This window comes from Periophthalmus magnuspinnatus, chromosome 21, assembly GCF_009829125.3.
Source record: "Periophthalmus magnuspinnatus isolate fPerMag1 chromosome 21, fPerMag1.2.pri, whole genome shotgun sequence".
Classification (NCBI taxonomy): domain Eukaryota; kingdom Metazoa; phylum Chordata; class Actinopteri; order Gobiiformes; family Gobiidae; genus Periophthalmus; species Periophthalmus magnuspinnatus.
In genome coordinates this window covers 31,679,647-31,699,468 of record NC_047146.1, presented here as the reverse complement: position 1 = coordinate 31,699,468, position 19,822 = coordinate 31,679,647, and the positions used below count along the sequence as shown (strand labels likewise).

The following is a 19,822-nucleotide window of genomic DNA, read 5'->3' as shown; positions in this document are numbered from 1 at the left end:
TCTCTCATTCCCTTCTCTCTCTCTCCCTCTTTCTCTCGCTCCCCCTCTCTTTCTCACTCTCTCTCTCTCTCATTCCCTTCTCTCTCTCTCCCCCTCTCTCTTTCTCCCTCATTCTCTTTCTCTCTCTTGCTCTCATTCCATTCTCTCTCTCCCTCTTTCTCTCTCCCCCCCTCACTGTCTCTTTCTCTCCCTCTCATCCCCCTTCTCTCTCTCTCCCTCTTTCTCTCGCTCCCCCTCTCTCTTTCTCACTCTCTCTCTCATTCCCTTCTCTCTCTCCCCCTCTCTCTTTCTCCCTCATTCTCTTTCTCTCTCTTGCTCTCATTCCCTTCTCTCTCCCTTTCTCTCTCCCCCCCTCTCTCACTTTCTCTTTCTCTCCCTCTCATCCCTCTTCTCTCTCCCTCTCACTTTCTCTCTCTCTCATTCCCTTCTCTCTCTCTCCCTCTTTCTCTCGCTCCCCCCTCTCATCCCCTTTCTCTCCCTCCTCCATCCACCACTCCCGCCCATCTCTCTCTCTCTCCACTCACAAACTTTTCTTGTCTTTTTTCCCTTCTTTTCCAGAGCCAGTGGGAGGAGGAATAGTCGAGGTGGCAGAACTCCAGGACTTTGTGGAAGTTTGTCCCATCCCCTGCTTGGACCGTTCACCACAGCCCTCTTGGTTTGGGACCGGGAGGTTTGTCTGACTCCCTCACAGCCTAAAAACCAACTCTCCCTCCCCTCTTCTTCCTCTTCTCCTCTCCGGACTCTTCCCTCTGCTTCCATACCTCCGGCTCAACCATCTTTTGGAACGTTTCACCTGGATGACAATGACATAAAAGCCCAACTTGTAGTAATTTTACTTTTTCTTCAGATACAGTGGAATATTTCTACTTGCACTCAGGGTAAGTCCAAACTACTACTATCACTACTACTACTACTACTACTACTACTACTACTGCAGTTCTTCTCAAATGTTTTGCAGAAAGCTTCATTTTTCCTGCATAAAATCTCAAACTTGACCTTGTTTGCATTGGGCTTTGCATTATATTGTTCATCTGCACAATAATCCAAGTGTATCTATGATAAGAAAAAGTTTATAAATTCATACTTTCACTTAAATTTTCTAAACAAACTGTGTAAAGTAATATTTATGCAGTTAATAGTTATTTTGATCTATGTTGTAATACGTTTTCCTCATCATAAACAGAGCTAGAGTTGCATTTTTATTTTATTTTTTGCTTCATTCACACAACGCACAAATCTTGCATATTTAGGCTGAGAAAACACTCTGTTCCACCTTGTGATGTCATCATTTGGTAATACAGGAAGTGCTCCACTGTGTTTTTAAACTCCACACACCTTCATTTTTAGAATCATTTGGATCATTTCATCTTCCGGAGTTGCCAATCTCTGCTGAACTAAAGGTAAAAGGAGCTGTTAACTACCACTGAAAACTACCACTTCATGACATCACAAAGTGGAACAGAGCGTTTTGGGCTGTGGAGATGTGACAGACTATTAATGCAACATCACTCAAACATGTGTGAATGAAACAAAAACACAACTCCAGGTGTGTTTTTGAGCAGGAAACAGCGTTAAAACATGACTTAAACCTCACAAGTGTCATTTTTTTTGCATAATATACTGTAGTTCCTTTAATTGCATCATTACTGACTGAACTTTTTGAGCAATGATTGACGTTTTAACACACGAATTAATTGCAAAAATATAATCAGATCATTGCCAACCCAACCCGTACACATGAAGAAAGTCGTTTTGGTCAGTTTGATGTGAACACGTGAACACACAGCTCTCGTCAAAACAAGTTCGCGTCAGTTTGGTGTTGGGATGACATGTTTTTGCTCATAAATATCGGCCAGCGTGCGTCGAGCTGACAGAAGCCTGTACTTAAATGGTCAGAGAGCGGAGAGGTGAAGAGGTGAACCGCAGTTAAAACAGGAGAGATCCTCGAACGGTCCCTCGTGTTGTGATGATGCATGTGTGAAGCGGAGGGGCGTGTGCCGTAGGTTTCCTTTGCACATGTTTAGGTTAGAAATGCTGTTTGAGTGGGAAGTTGTGATAGAAAATTGCTGTTTATTTTCATTTGAAGCTTTTATGCTGCAAACGTTTATTACATTTTGATAGTCCTCAACTTGCTGGAGCGTCTGAGTTTTTTACCCCATGAACTTTGTCATCTGTGATCTTATAAAAAGTCTGTAGAATCCTTCAATCTTTTCAATTTCCTTCTCGCTCAAAGTCGTACTCCATTGCATCCTCTACGCCTATTTCAGGACACGATGCAAACTATGCAAAATAATCGTGTCTTTTTTAGTTCCTCATGCTGTAGAAACTGCTCTGAAACGCTCTACACCTTCACTTTAGATCCGAATCTCTTGAAACACCAATGCACCGTCGTTATGTACGAGAAAACCGGTCTGGTCGAGTTTGCTCAGTCGTAACCTGTAAAAAAACTAAAGACGACATCCGACCCACATATTTGATCACATGTCTTGTAAATCCACCCTTAATCTGACTCTTCAAACCCGCTGGACGGCTCAGTCAGTTGTGTTTCTGTTTCCACTGCAGCAGTAGCCCCCGTGTTAAAACCACACCCTCAGCGAAACGAACGGAAAAACGTGTTAAGAAAGGCTTTTCCACAATGAAGGCCAGAGGAACCAGGAGACCAGCCGGGTTTGGTCCTGTGAGCGAGAAGAGGAGGATGAGGAGGAGGAGGAGGAGGAGGAGGGCGGCTTTGGGGAGCAGTAGAGTGGGTAGAGGGGGGTCTGTGCTTGGGTCTGTAGTCCAGGTGGAGGCTATTAATCTTCCACCTCTGCGTACATGGTTTAGTGCACGCTGTAGGAATTCAGCTGTCATCGCCGTGTTACAGTTGGGATAGATGTGGAAAATTAAGCTATTCCGTGCTTTATAACCTAATGAAACGATGTTGGAAAAAGTGAGGTTTTCAAATGGCAAACATGTTTCTCTTTTGTTATAAACGACCAGCAAATTGCCCGTTGCTAGGATACCGTCGGAGATACTGTACGTGCTTACGCTGCGCGCCATGAAGATGAAACGGGGCTGAACGTGCGATATGGAATACATATGGTAAATCAATCGACCACGGATGACCACGCTTATTGAGTGGAGCCCGGGAAACCCAACCCCAAAGTGACCCCAAAGTGCACATGACAAGTTTTCATGTTTTTCTAATTATTACTTACTTTGGTGGGATAGTACTTGTGGTAAATATTTAGTTTCATCAGTCGAGCGGCCAGTCAGTTTGTGCAGAAAAGTTGAAAAATAAGTCAACATTTACGGGAAGTAGAGCTCTAAAAAGGCTTGTGCAGGAAAAAAGAACACATTTTCTGACAGTCTAAACATTCATTTAACAAAATAAAGTGCGCGTGTTTATATTTGTCAAATCACAAGTCGGCCATATTGTGGGAAATAGTAGTTCTGATCTGAAGGTTGGCAGTTTGAATCCCGCTCTCTATGTAAACATCACTGGTAAAGCAGCAGATGCACTGACCCACAGGTTGGTGGTGTGATTCCAGGTCACACAGGTGAATGCTGTCTTTGTGTCCTTGGGCAAGACACACCCACCTCGCCCCCAGTGTCCGTGTGCACTGCTGTGTGACGGGGTGAGTTGATGTAAAAAGCTGTGAGTGCCTTGACGATGGAAAAGCACCATTCACAGTATGGTTGCTAGGTAACACTTATGGAATTCCCTTTACTTATGTCACATCTGGTGCCCATGTCCAGCCAAGAAGTAAAAAAAAAAAACTTCAACAAATAAATATGTTGTAAATTCTATTAAAAACTACACTGCCCGGCCAAAAAAATGTCACCACCTGGATTTAACTAAGCACATAGGCCGGAGCATGAGACGTCATTTTCACACATGGATTGTCCACCACAGAGTCCAGACCTTAACCCCATTGAGAATCTTTGGGATGAGCTGGAGAAGCTTTGTGCAGCATCAGACTCGACCATCATCAATGCAACAGGTGAAAAATTAATGCAACACTGGATGGAAATAAATCTGTGACATTGTAGAAGCGAAATCGAAATAATGCAAAGCTAAAGGTGGAACTGTGCGGTGCAATACTGGAATTTCCCCACTGTGGGACTAATAAAGGCAGATCTTATCTTATTTTAACAACCAAATATTAGAGTGTGTGAACTTTTTTATTTTTATTTTTTTGTTTTTTTGGTTGTCCAGGCAGTGTATGTTTTAGTGAAATGAGTTTGTATTCAGTGGCCATAAGTTGATCAGTACTTTATTTAATATACCCAAGAACGATAGTAAATAGACACATTTTTATATATGTACCACTCACACATTCACACACACGTTCATACACCAGTGTACACACACACACTGCGAGTGAGAGAGAGGTTAAGTGTCTTGCCCAAGGACACAACAACAGTATTCATCTGTGGGAGCTGGAATGGTCCACTCTACCATGTGATGTTTTTTATGTCAAGAGCAGGATTCAAACCACAAACCTTCAGATCAGTGAAAAAGTGAACAAACTCCACCAACTGAGCTCGTGTCGCCCCCCATTGTCCGGGTTTGGGCATTGCATCTTTACAATTACAATCAAAGCAGCCTCTTTGAATTAAACTGGCTCACTTCATTTTGATACACGACGTTATGTTAAATATGTGTTTTTTGTTTATGGGCTCCATTTTGAGGACTCGAGGCTGTGGCTGAGCTGTTTTGGCCACTCTCCATTAGATAAATTCCTTACAGAGTGCTTTGTAGGAACGTTGTATAAATCAGTCTTTTATGGCTCTCTGTGTTCTCCGGCTTCTCTTTTCCGTGATGCAGCGCAGATGTCTTCAAGGTTGGAACAAATTTTAGAAAGATTTAGTCTGAAAACTATTGTGCTGAAACATTCAAGGCCAGTAAATCTACTTTAAAACTGCACAGGGAAAAGATGAGATGTTCTGATGTTTGCAGTGAATACATAAAGGTTTGAGACTGATGTGATGTAACTGTGTGGAGTTAGCATCTTTTAGCAGAGATTACCTCATTTTAGGTCGACATCCATGCATTTTATAAATATGCAACTTTTCAAATTCTGGTCTGTCTCCACTGAGCTGTTATTGCCTGGAATGTTCCACGGTATGGCATTAAACCTACCTTGGATTCATTAAATTACAGATATTTTTAAGACTGAAATGTGTCTTCACAGGTCGAGGTGTCATTTTGGGTCACCTGTTTGTCTCCATGGAGATATATGAGTTTAATGCCATACTGTGAAACGTAACACAAAAGTCACAAAGTGCATTTTAAGGATAACAAATCATTCAAATACCCTGTCCCTGGTTTTGTTCTAAAAATAACCCACAACAGGCGAAATCCGTGAAGTATCAGCTTTATTTTTTACATTATTCTCTATGTTTTTGCTGTAAAACCCATCACCACGCACTTTATACACTTTTCTCACACAGGCGTTAACATTTTCTCACATTTCTCTCGTTTAAACTCTCTCAAAGTTCAAACCTTCGTAGGCGTCTTTGTCGGTGCAGAACGTTTCATCGACATTGTGGGTTTTGTCGAGGAGAAAACAATTTGCAAACGTACAGCACTTCAGAGTCACACTGCGATCCAACGTTTATGTAAATTTGTCAACACATTCTGTACCGTAGCTTTCTAATGCAGCACATAACGTCCAAACATCTGCATAATTCTGCCTACATGGATTGTTTTGCAGGCCACATTTTACAGAAATTACCTTCAGAATCCCAGAGCTGGAGGCCGTACTTATCTGCACAAATTGACTGAACTGTAGAGAATCGCTCGATTAGCCGATAAAACACAATCTTTATGAGTCAGACAATGGTTTCGCTGAATTAGTCTCATCACCTGTTGCTGAGCGTTTCCTTTTATGTTCTTCTTTATCTTCTTAATGTGTCATCTCTTCCTCTAACGCGCCATGAGAGTCGGTTTGACCAAATGGACCTAAGCTGGCGCCCGGGGGCCTGGATTGGTCGTGATGTGTTTAAACTTCACATCTGCTCTCTGTCAGACGGTGTAACGCGCTCCAGCTGTGAAGCCACATTGCCTTCTTCTTCCTCTTCATCCTCCTCCTCTTCTTCTCATCTGGGCCACACATGTCACGGCGCCTCCTGCCTGTGAGGACCGTGAGCTGCTCTGCGACGCGCTGTTTGCATATCGAGCAAAACTGAAGGAAGATACCGTTTTTATAGTTTTTATTTGTAGTAGTCATCAGTTCTGCATCTGGACTGAATTTAAAGGAGCATTGACTTTCATAGTGGGAGCGTTCACCACCGCGTTAGTGCTTTGTCTGGAATGTTTCTGATTATGGCATTAAACATATCCATCTAGAATTTCATCAAAACATGGATTCTTACTGTTGCTGCTCCACAGATCTGACCTGTAACTTGGTGTCACTTAACTTTCTCCATGGACGTATTGTGGAACATTCCAAGCAAAGCGATAACAGCTCCATAGAAACGAGCAGGGGACGAAACCTCTACCAAAAAAGTTACACAGTGCAACTTTAAAGAGGATTTAATTAAAGGGATATTTTCTGGTCTATGTTCTAATGATGTTTCCTCATCAAACGCAGACCTGGAGTTGTGTTTTGTTTCATTCACATGTTTAACACACAAACACTGCACATTTAGAGTTATTCTCTCAGATGGAAAACACTCCGTTCCACCTTGTGATGTCATCATGTGGTAATACAGGAAGTGCTCCGCTGTGTTTTTAAACTCCACACACCTTCACTAGAATCATTTGGATCATTTCAGCTTCTGGAATTACCAATCTATACTGAACTGAGGGTAAATTTTAATGTGAAAACGACCACTTCATGACATCACAAGGTGGAACAGAGCATTTTGAGAAAGCCTAACAATGCAGGATTACTCAAATATGTGTGAATGAAACAAAACACAGCTCCAGGTCTGTTTTTGAGGAGGTAACAACATTATAACATGACTTTAAACTCATTTTTGTCAGTTTTGTGTAATATAGGACCTTTAATGCTTAACTCGCAGTGGCACAGTGGGTTAAGCACTGCTCAGAACTGAAGGGCTGACAGTTCAAACCTGGGCCAAGCATTTACATTGTCACCCTGTGTTATTATTATTAAGTTATTGCTGCTGTGTTGGCTGCGATAAGCGACATTCTGCTGGACAAAACCAGATCATTAAGTTGTACGGTTCAGAAAAAAATGTGAATGAATGAAAAACAGCATGTCAGTTTTAGCTTTGGGCCGTTTCCTGTGGTCATGCCTGTTCTGTTCATACATAACATAAACAGGGGCTTACGTGACTGGAACTGGCTGAACAGAATATATTTTGATTGGTGAATCAGGAAATGATGTAATGTGTGGTACCCTGGTACATGGAGGAGCGAGGGAGGCCGGGCCAGTGTAAATGCAGCTGGGCCAATATGACTGGATCTCTGAACACAGTTTTACTTTGACTTTTCTGGAATTAAATGGAAGTAAATAATGAGGACTTCCAAAATTATGATTTAACATGTCATTTTCTATATGGTAATGATAATAATACAACGTTTAGGCTTGGGAATTGTACAAAGATCGCCTTTTTTCAACAGATGCATCGGCCCAGCTTCAGTTCCGATACCGATTCTATGGATTTAAGTATCTGCTGATTGCCGATATTAACTGATACCAGGGCAGAGACAGAAAACAGCATTTATTTCCTTTAAACAAAAATAAAATACGACAAAACTGATCCAAATGTGTTGTAGCTGTTGTTTATAATTTGAAGTAACTACAGAACAAATTTGTGTGAATAAAAATGTAACTATTATGAGATTTTCTGGGCCAAACACAACCTGTAAATATTCTTATTACATCAATTTATACGTCCAGCCAGGATGTTGGCTGCACTGATATTTGGAAGCCAATATCCGAGGCAGCAAAAATGTCAGTATCGGCTCTTATACGATACCATGAACTGTTTTCTACGTGTGTATATTGGTTGTAAGAAAATGTTTACTTGGGGTTTCAGTTAGAATGTGCTTGATTTGTTTGGATTTTTCCTAATTACTGTTGCCAAAGCAAATCATGTTTATTTCTCTTTTCATAAAACAAATTAAAATGTTGCATTCATCAGTATTTGGCGCTAAAAATATAATAATAAATAACAAAAAAAACAAAAAAACAAACATTGATCAGCTGCATTTGGCTGGAGTTCAGTACAGTCGAGTGCTTCACCAGAGGATGATGTAAAGGAAACAGTACTTAAAGGTTCACTATGTAACTTTTTTTGTCTCCATGAAGATGTAATTGCTTTGTCTGGAATGCTTATTTTTTTATGTTTATATTTATTTATTTATTTAACAATAATAATAATAATAATAATAATAATAATAATAATAATAATAATAATAATAACAATAATAATACTAATAATAATAATAATAATACTAATAATAATAATAATAATAATAATAATAATAATAATAATAATAATAATAATAATAATTGTATTTATTTTATTACAGGTGTTCTTATTGCACCAAAAATCTCTTAATAAATAAATAATTAAATAATTAATTCTTACTGTGACTGAACTCGCAGATCCAACCTAACTGGCCTGTTTAATGTGATACTGTGGAACATTCTAGGCAAAAACAATAATATCACCACAGAAACAAGCAGGCAGACCCACCTGAAAAGTTACCTACTGAAACTTTAATCAGACTCCAAGGCTAAGGTCCAAACCAAGACTGAACAAAGACTAAATAAGAGACACACCAAGAGAAATCTACCAACAAGCAGGTCTTCATTTTTAACTGCACTGCCTGGACAAAAAAAGTTTGATTTTGCTTCTGCAATGTCACAGATTTATTTCCATCCAGTGTTGCATTAATGTTTCACCTGTTGCATTGATGCTGGTCGAGTCTGACGCTGCAGCTTCTCCAGCACATCCCAAAGATTCTCAATGGGGTTAAGGTCTGGACTCTGTGGTGGACAATCCATGTGTGAAAATGACGTCTCATGTTCCTGATCCACTCTGTCACTATTTGAGCCCGATGAATCCTGGCATTGTCATCTTGGAATACGCCCAAAAATCCACTGATGGAATAACCTGGTCATTCAGTATATTCAGGTGTCAGCTGACCTCATTCTGCTGAATCTAGACCGGACCAACTGCAGCAACACCAACATATTTGCTTAGTTAAATCCAGGTGGTGACTTTTTTTTTGGCCATGCGGGATGAGGAGGGGCCCGATAATGGAGGGGCTTGTAGGTGATGAGGAGGACCTGGACGTGGTGTTGCAGTGGAGTTGTTTGAGGACAGGGGTGGTGTTGTCTCTGGAGCGAGTGTTGTGGGTTTCATGGTTATTGTGAATACGCAGCTTTGTATAACGTGGGAAGGATTTGCTAATCATTGTCACATTACGATTTGTTACGGATGAATTCAATATCTCAAACAAAGGAGGCTGAGCTGCACTGTGAGATCTTGTCGTTGTATTTGTGTTTGCGTTTGTGTGGTCTTTTATAAATGGCGGTGTGAGGTCCAGCTGCGCTCCTGGTTTTATGGTTGTTGCATCTGTCTCCATCAATGAAATTTGACACTGCTCTAAATATAACACATGTATTTGCAAACATGCGCAGACATATTGAGCAGTTTACGGGTCCATACTGCTCGGGGAATGTAAACACGATCAGTTACTAACGTAGGATTTAGTTTGCGACTTGCATACACAAACATATCTAATCTAAACAGCTTTATAACAATGAACTGTTCAAGCTCACAGTCTCTACCCAAACAATATGGAAGCTTTGTTCTTATTTGTAAAGTTGCTGATTCAAAACGACTAGAGTTTGTTGGTTTGCTGTGCTGTTTTTGTGAATTATAGTGGCTAATATTGCATAACATGTGGCTCCTTCAACTTTTAAAGCAGACCTACGCTGCTAAATCAACTTTTTACAACTTTTAAACCTGTTGTACTTGTTTCCTCTCACCATTTACTCACCCGAAGTTGCATTTGGAGTGATTTGTTTATGTTTGATCAATCGCTTTAATCGCAAAACGTCATATTGACAATTAATCCCCATTTTCACAGCCACCAGCACACGCCCACTCCTCTGTATATTCTCCAATTTAGTTTCTCAGTTGCTGGTGTGCACAGGATTTGGCTGAATTGCGCTGGACTAACGTGGAAGTCACTGGATGAGTAGTGTGACTGAAAATGTGCAAATTACAAAATAATGATCCACGGGTGTCATTGATTATAACTATAACAAACACAAGCACAACACAGCAGGTTTTGTTTGAGAATACTGCTCATAATGTGGTGCACGTACAGTATTTTAATGTGTAACTGCATCTATACGTTGTCAAGGGGAACACAGACATCTATGGTATCGTATCTATGGTGTATCTTCATGTACATCTTACTGTTGAGTTTATACTTAAAGTAGATCTGCTTTTATTCTTCGATCATTTGACTGAGTGGAGCTGCATTTGTTTACATTTATAGTTTTTTTTTTTTTGTCTCCATGGAATGTTATTGCTTTGCCTGGAATGTTTCACAGTATGGCATTAAGCTTATTTCTCTCAGTGGATACAAAAAAGTGATGCTACCGGGCCGAGTTACAGGTCAAATCTGCGCAGAAAACCCTGTATGGATGTGATTTTAAAGATATTTTTAAAGCAAGAAAACACCTGTAAATGAATAAATGCAAGGTAACTTTAATGCCATACTGTGGAGCATTTGAGATAGAGCATTAACAAACCACCCCATCAGAAAAGTTACATAGTGCAGCTTAACATTACAACAAAGAGCTGCTGCATTATCGTGACTAAATCTACTTTTAAAAAAAAGTGTTTCTCAGCTGACTCAAAGGTAAACAACTTTAAAAGCTTTGTCAGTGACTTTTGCTGTTTGCCTTTGAAATCCTCAAAATCTCTAAAAACAGTATACTTCTCTAGCGTGTTTTCGTCGCCTTAATTGCTCCTTCACATTGTTTTGGCTGCACACACTGAGACTGAGCTCGTCTGTAGTGGTCAGAGGAAGTCGTGGTGTTGACACATGGACCAAAACCTCACAGACTCTGCAGAAGTGGCTTTTGGGTGACCTGAAATCACTCACTCAAGAGTCTGGAGCGTAAACATCTGCTGCCCAGCCCGACGGAGGACTACGGGGCCGCGGAGATGAAGCGGATCAAAGCGTGCTATTTAAATGAGGGTTGCAAAACAGCCAGAACACTATCTATATTGTACGAATATAAAGACGAGGCCGCTCATCAGGATCAGAATTACCTCATTATTTTTATACAGAATTAAAGGTGCGCTATGTAACTTTTCTAGTGCAGTGTCTGCCACTTGCTGGTCCTCAAAATGTTACTGCTTTGACCTGGAATCTTCACAGTACAGCATTAAATGTATCTGCCTGGCATTTAATCATCACAGGTGTGTTTGTTGTTAAAAATGATACCAGAAAATTTGATTCTAAATATACAGTGTTTCAAAAAATATCTAAAAAAAACCCAACATGTATCCATTTTTTTCTTCTGCTTATCTGGGGCTGGGTCAGTCTACATAGGGACCCCCAGACTTCCATCACTCCGGACACACATATATATATCTAAAATAACATACAAAATTAAACAAAACTATTACTGAATTACAGTGTTTCCCGGTTTATCGCAGGGGTCACGTTCCAAAAATAACCCGCAAAAGGTGAAATCCATGAACAGCTTTATTTTTTTTACAATTATTCTCTATTTTTTTTGCTGTAAAACCCCTCACCACACACTTTACACACTTTTCTCACACAGGCATTAACATTTTCTCACATTTCTCTCTTGTTTAATTCATTAATACTGACTCAGGTGTATTTCACATTTCCTCTGACCGCGCCTCTTCGTCTGTAAATTTGTCTGAACACAACTGTCTTTAGATTTATAGTTTTCATCATGATCTTAATTAAAGCCTAATTCTAAACCAGCCTTATTTGCTCAAAGTTTTCATTATTGACACAGTTGTGACGATTAGTAAGTCATGGCAAATCCCCTGCTATAAGTCTAAAGTACTGTTTTAGGACGTCTATATGAAAACTGCATGTTAAAATACTGCAAACATACTTGTTATTTTAATAAATACACTGAAGAAATATCAGATTGGCCTTTTTATACGGAGCAGCCCGACCTGATACCACTGACTGAGGCGCATACAGCGGGAGAATAAACATCTGCTGCTCCGCCTCTAGGGACAGGATTTCCTTAAGATGAAGGAAATGACTGAGTTAGACCACCCCCTTTTTTTTTACCCAAACACATGAGGTTGCCAGATCTGATGCAAGGCAAGTTCAAAGTAGTTTATGTGTATCTATGGGGACAAGGAGCATTCTGTTGATTTGCTGTGGCACTATTTTTGGTTTTTAATGCTGACTATCGCACATATTTTTCACACCTGTTTTTCATAGTGCATTTGAAAGCTTTATATTTATGAGTGCCATACGCAGCAGCTTTGATCCAAACCTACTTAATCCTCCTTGCATTCCTTTCTTTCTGAAAATGCCTTTGAACTTTGGCTAACACTCATCACTTCTGATTTTATCAAGAGGTTTCACTGGAAATTTATTGAACAGTTTGTAAATGGCCACTTTATCCATTGGCCAGAGCGCTGCACCTTTCAAACACATTTCAGTCATTTCTATTGAACTATTTGCATTACTGTCTACACTGGTCCGTCCTCTCGATGTAGTGTGTGCTTATGCTTTGTTTCCACTAGAGGGCGATAGTAAATTTCCATATTTGATGTTGCATTGATCGTGATATAGGCTAAGATTAAATATACTGTTCTCTAACCTTTATCATTTTAATCCTTGCCCTTAAAAAAACAAAACAAAACATAATAAATAAAACTATAAACCCAATGGTTCTACCCTCGGACAAGACACCACGCCCACTACGCCACTATAAATACGGCGAGTGATTGGTGGTGGTCAGTCAAGGCAGCTGTAGGCGCAGATTGGCAGTGACATTTTTATAAATCTGTTCTGGGATGCTTGTTGCTATAGTACTGTAGTTATAAAGTACCGTATTATTGCTGGCTTTCAGATGGCATCACTACATTCTATAGGGCAATAATATATAATACAGACAGGGGGCGGATCAAATATCATTAAAATGTAGATATGTTTTTGTAATACAGTGGTCCCTCGTTTATCGTGGGGGTTACGTCCTAAAAATAACCTGCAATAGGCAAAATCCGTGAAGTATCAACTTTATTTTTACAATTATTCTATGTTTTTTTTGGCTATGAAACCCCTCACCGCACACTTTATACACTTTTCTCACACAAGCATTAACACTTTCTCACATTTCTCTTTTGCTCTGGCGTTGCTCTGCTGTAGTGTCAATCAAACATTTATGTAAATTTGTACAGGAGACACGGCACGGAGGAGACTGATGGACAATGGTCTACAGTCCAACAGCCAATCAGGACGCACAACACAAAGCGCGTTCATCTATGAGATATTTAATGACAAAGTACAATGTAATGAATAGGAAAAACTGGTTCTTGCGCCGCCATCTGGAAATATGACATCATCAGTCTTGTGTTTCAAGATGAAGCTAAAAGTGCGTGAATAATTAATGAAAAATGAATGAAACAAAGTATGACAAAATGTGCCTTTTGTATAGTGGAGAAGTCTATTACAGTACATGTCAACTGAATTATTTTATGTTGTAATGTCTGGAGGATCAAGGATACGGACTCGCGGTAAAAAGTCGAGAGAGAGAGAGTTTATTTACAAACAGGGAAATGTAAATGTAGATTGACGTAGCAGATATTAGAGAGCTGGGTCGGAGGCAGAGGTGCAGGGATCTGGCGAAAAACGAGAATAACCAGCTGAGTACTGAGATCATACGGATGAAAAACTAGACTGAGCCAAGTGGAACTGTACCACGGAGTATACACGGATGATCTGGCGACGTGTGTTGGCTCCCCAGTCCCTTTCTGCTCCTGAGGTGGAGGCTTGATTGCTGATTGGCTGCAGGTGTGTAGTGGGCGGTGCCAGAGTCTCCGCCCAGCTCCAGGCTCAGACACAGAAGGGGAAAAAAAGCACAGAAACACAGGGACAGACTGGGATCATGACAAAAACATGCATTCTGACTATGCGCAGGCTTGCCTCTCCACAAATCTGACCAGTTAACTAACTCAGTAGTGGCCCTGCTTGTCTCCATAGAGATTGATATGTTTAATACTGTTGTGTGAAAAATTGCAACCAAAGCAATAATGGAGACAAACACTTGGGGAAAAGTTACATAGTACACCTTTAATGAAGTGTGCTGTAGCTCGAACATGAATTTATTCACAAAACAGTGTTGTTTTCATGGGTCTTTTAAGGCCATGTAGTTTTATCACTGTTTATGAGGGTGAGAAGTTTGTTCTTTGCCAAATCATGTCTCACAGCTGGAGTTTTGGCATCATTAAATTAGTTTATTTGCCTGGATTTTCCTTCTATAAATGTTTTGTGCTCCTATTACAGCTACCCACACCTCTGCAGTGCATTGTGTCTGCATTTATTTTCACATAAATGCCAGTAAAAACATTACAGTTCATTAGATTCAGCAGTGCAATAAATCATATCTGTATTTGGGTGCCACTGCAACAAGCTACTGTCCATCAATATACATTTCTCCAATCATAAATAAAGTGCTTTCTGGTCAACTGAGCTCGTGTTGTAAAAAACTTTATGTTCAAAATCCGCATGACCGAACTGGATTTTGTGAGGTGGAAAAAGTAGTAGATGCCAAACAAAATGGACTATTAAAATGTATTGGCAGAAGCATTAACAGGTGTTATTCATCATTACCACTTCATAATACGGCATTAGCACAGGGGACTGTATTTCACTTCTGGACACTGAGCACTGTAAACATATTACAACATCTGCCATTTCGAATGTTTCGTTAATAATAATTAAAACGTAAAGTAAACTAGAAGTATTCAGCTGCAAAAACAACAACAACAACAACAACAACAACAAAAGTGTTGTTAAAACATTAGAAAAGTAAAATCCAATGATAAACCTGACAATTTACATGATTAATCTGGCCCTTGAGCTCCTTTTATTACACAAATTAGTATTTTGAAGTATTATTTTGAACCAGCCTCCCATCTCTATTAAACGTAATGGCCTTATTCACCTTCAGGTTGTATTTTTTTCCATCGACCTGTAGATCTTATCAGCAAATACGTTCTATAGGGACCACACAGCCGTTGTAAAGCCTCCCAGAGAATTGGTGCAGTGTTGACTTGTTGGCCACATGAACATTGAACATTTTACACAAATCAAACTACTTTATATCATGTTTTAGCAGCAAAACTGTTTCCAAATTCTCAATTTACATGAATGGGATTCCCACTTCCCTGAGAGTAGAAGTGAGTGGTCAGTAGAGCGCTCAATAGAACGTAGTGATGCCATTTGAAGCGTAGCCATATTTTACCTCTTGTGAGACTTTTACATATTGCAATGTTCCAATTTTACAAGATCTATACAAAGCTTTCTGCAGCTGACGAAGACATTTACTTAAGAAGATGCACCATTGTTCCAAAATGTCTAATCTTGTTGGATGCTTTTCTGAAATTAACTTGGGTCTTGTGTGTCTCTTACAGGTGTCCCCTTTGGTAAAGTGAGAGAAGATGCGGCACAGGGTCTTACCACTCTGTGCCCTTCTGGGTTTCCTCCTCATAGGACTCCCCACAACCCTAAAAGCTCAGGAGGGTAAGTACAGCCACATATACAGTAAAGCAGATAGTTTCCATGGTTACGGCAGAAAGTTTCTATGAATTTACTTATCAAAAAGACATGGTTGTGATTTAAAGGCATAATAAGCAGCATTTGCGGTGAATGTATGGAAACAAATCCTTATTTTAGTGATTGTTTGGTTGGTTGTGTCACTATTAATATTGCTCATACATTTTAAAGTAGATTTTCCTCCATTGTAATTTGGAGAGAAGCAAATATTAAAATGGTCGCTTCCTTTAAACAAGTGGTAGGTTCTGTTTGTAAGTATTGTTTTTACAGATACATTCACTTTTGCTTATTAGGGATGGAAAATAAAAACAACTTTTATATTTTATGCAGCGCAAATTTACAAATCTTGGACATTATGCCTTTAGATGACTTCATTTTAAAATATTGTCAGCATTTTTGAGATATATACTGTACAAATAAAACATGTTTAAAAAGTGTTTTCATTGGCTAAATCCATACTTAAAGCTTGAAACTGCGCTTGGTGTTTTACTGTTGTTGAAATTGAATTGGACAGAGCTGCTTCACATTGAGAGAACCAGGGTTACATTCAGTAACCTTGAGTTTTCTCTCCTGAAGATTGTGCACACGGGCTGGGAGCTGATGTGTACTTTCTTGTCGACACTTCCTGGAGTATGGGAGAGGAGAACTTTGAACATGTCCGACATTTTTTACTCAGCACGATTCGCGCCTTGCACCACACAGGAGGGGACAAGTTTAGGTTTGCCCTGGTGCGGTACAATAGTAAACCCAAAACCGAATTCAAGCTCAACACTTACCCATCAACACAGGGGGCGCTGTCTCACATCCAGGCTATGTCCTATGATGGCGGGGGCACTCGGACTGGTCTCGGTTTGGACTTCTTGATCCGAGTGCATTTGTCCAGCGCTTCTGGGAGTCGCGCACCCGATGGAGTTTCTCAGATGGTGGTGGTTTTGACCGACGGGAGGTCCCAAGATGATGTCTCTGAACCAGCCCGGGTTCTGCAAATGGCCGAGGTTAAAGTTTTTGCAGTGGGCGTACAAGATGCAGTGGATTCAGAGCTAAAAGAGATGGCTAGCGAACCGTATGACACCCATGTTTTTAGCGTAGACACTTTCCTGGCGTTAAAAGACATTGTCCAGGATTTAGTGGTGGGGCTGTGCGGTGCAGTGATCCAAAGCAGGGTGGTCAATGAGGAGCCTGTGTCTGGAGGAGGGACAGGTAAAATGGGACCAGCGTCACTGTGTGTACTAATGATCAGCATGTCCAGCAGACAGGTGGACAAAACATTAACCCGGCCAGGTGTATTATGTAACCCCAATAACCCCTCACTGCATTCACCCATAGAATTAACAATGCAGATACAGCACAACTTATAACATCTGCAACTGTGGGATGTCAGGATCAAGTGATTTTACATCATCAGTTTTGTTCATTTAAGTCACTGAAAGTTGTTGCAGTAATTGGAACTTTATAAGGACAATTCCAAGATGTTCCACTATGTAACATTTTTGGTGGGTTGCATTGTCTGCCACGTGTTTGTCTCCTTTGAGATGTTTCTCCTTTGCCTAAAATGTCCCACAGTGTGTCATTAAAGGGGGCCATATCGCAGCATTTTCTAAGCTATGTTAAAATGTTGTTTCCTCATCAAAAACATACCTGGACTTGTGTTTTGTTTCATTTCTGCTGGTTTAAAGCACAAACCCTGCATATTTAAGCTGGGTTCTTTTCTCAAACTCTGTTCCACCTTGTGATGTCATGCTCCACTGTGTTTTTAAACTCCATACACCTCCATCACTAGAATCATTGGATCATTTCAGCCCTCTACTACCTCCACTGAACAAAAGGTAAAAGGAGCTGTTAACTTAAGAACTGCCCCGTGACATCACAAGGTGGAACAGAGCTTTGGAGACTAATAATACAGAATGCAGTTTGTTTTTGACGAGGTAACAACATTCTAACATGACTTAAAGCTATGTAGGACCTTTAAACTTCTCTAAAATGTTTTGCATTTATTGAATGCAAAACATTCTAGGTAAAGCAAAAACATATCCATGGAGACAAGGTGGTGAAAAGTTGCATAATGCACCTTTAAACTCAACACTATTTAATATATGTAGTCTATAGTGGACAAAAATAATAACAGAAACCATAATTATTATTTATAGATACGTTTTACAGTTATTTTTTTACTAAAGCTAGGAATAAACTTGATTATTTATTTGACAGTTTAAATTAAAAGTAATTGTATAAATACACCAATAGTGTCAATAGTACTAAAGTATAGTGAGTATTGGACATCATGGCATCCCTACTGCAAATGCATGTGGATGACAGGGAGAGGCAGCCACAAGTGAAACAAATATCATGCTAATATATACATTAATAAGATGAACAAGATTACAGATTTTACCTTTTCTTCTTCAAAACATTATAAATCAAATGCTCTGAAATCAGTGAGCATTTAACCACTGCTAACCACGCACCTCCGCTCTTATGTCTTGCATTTATATCTTTTTCTGTTTTTGTCTTTTTAGCCAGTTTATGTTTGTGTAAATTGTGCCATATGTTTTTGAACACAGTGATGAATCTGTCTGATACATCTTTGACCTGCAGCTAACATACTCCAAATATGTGCTTACCATGACCAAACCAAAATATTAACTTGGACGTACATATGAACAGACATGTCCAAAGTAGTATTTTGGTGAATATAGTAAATCCCATATTTGAGTTACTGTGAAGCTGGAGGCTCCAAGGATGAGCAGAGTCATGACTGGTCATTGAAGTCTATAACATGAGTCTGCATGGAACGGTTCAACTCAATAGAGATGGAACTGTGTGAAAATAAGTTCTTTAGTTGATTCATTTATTAGATACATTTCATGCTAAGTAATTCTTGTGAAAACATTAGACGACAAGTTACTGCTATTAAAATAATCACTAATTAACATTACTATACCAGCTATAAAGGATCAAAATATTGGTCAATCATTAGTACAACTGCATAGTCGCAGAATTGTTATTTGATTTGAAGATAAAATACCTAAAATACAAAATATATAAGAATGTAAGTAATGACAAGCAAACTTACAACTTACTTTTAAGTGTTACAACTGAATAGCACTGGATCATTATGATTTATGTACATTTATAAAAAGCACAGTTCCTTCATTAGTTGAGCCTCATGCAGTACGTTTAAATGTGATTTAATGTGTTCACTTTGAATGTTGACACATGAGCACGTACAGTTTCTGTGTCTGCCTCACTGTTTTAACGCTTTCACAAGTTCCATTTTGTTTTGTCTTCTCTCTCTCTCTCCTTAAAGCACAAGACTCAGCCGACCTAGTTCTCTTAATTGATGGATCACAGAATGTTGGAGCAGCAAACTTCCCCTCTGTGCGTGAATTGGCTTTGAGAATCGTTGAGAGCCTTGATGTGGCCAGAGACAAAATTCACGTGGCTTTGGCCCTTTACAACGGCAGCCCTGAGATTAAGTTTTACCTGAATAGCTATGAGAGCAAAGCCTCCATCCTGGAAGCCGTGAAGGGGCTGTCTTTCCCGGGGGGCGATGAGTCCAACCTGGGCCTGGCTCTTGAGGAAGTGTCTGAAAACCTACTGAGCTCAAATGCGGGCGGCCGGGCGGAGGAGGGCGTACCGCAGATGTTAGTGGTGATCAGCGGAGGCTCGTCCACAGATGACACCGGAACAGGCGACAGGGCTCTGAAAAGGGCAGGGGTCATAACATTCGGGCTGGCAATCGGTGACTCTGCCTCAGCCGACCTGGAGACAGTGGCCACAGACAGGAGTTTTGTTCTGTCCGCCCCAGATTTCAGAGCCGCTCGCACCCTGGGCGATCAGCTGTTGCCCTACCTTAACGGGGTTGTCCAGCGCACCATTATAGTTCAGAATGAGTTCACAGAAGGTAGGTCACATCTCTAAAGAATGGCTGTGGAATGGAAAAGACATCAACACGTGAATTTTTATCCTCAAAACTCTACTTTGTTTTGAATAGACACATCTCGAACAAATAAACATGCTTGTGCTTATACCATAAAAGCATTCAATGACTCTCAC

At 40.0% G+C, this 19,822-nt stretch overlaps 1 protein-coding gene across 1 annotated transcript; it reads left to right on the top strand.

Annotated features, from left to right (window-relative positions):
- Nucleotides 1–563: 563 nt before the first annotated feature.
- Nucleotides 564–19,687, top strand: LOC117388977 (collagen alpha-3(VI) chain). The gene is made up of 3 exons (XM_033986527.2): nucleotides 564–878; nucleotides 15,625–15,733; nucleotides 19,074–19,687. Exons 2-3 carry the CDS (start codon nucleotides 15,652–15,654, stop codon nucleotides 19,685–19,687), a joined length of 696 nt encoding a protein of 231 aa, XP_033842418.1. The 5' UTR covers nucleotides 564–878; nucleotides 15,625–15,651.
- The last annotated feature ends 135 nt before the right edge of the window (nucleotides 19,688–19,822 follow it).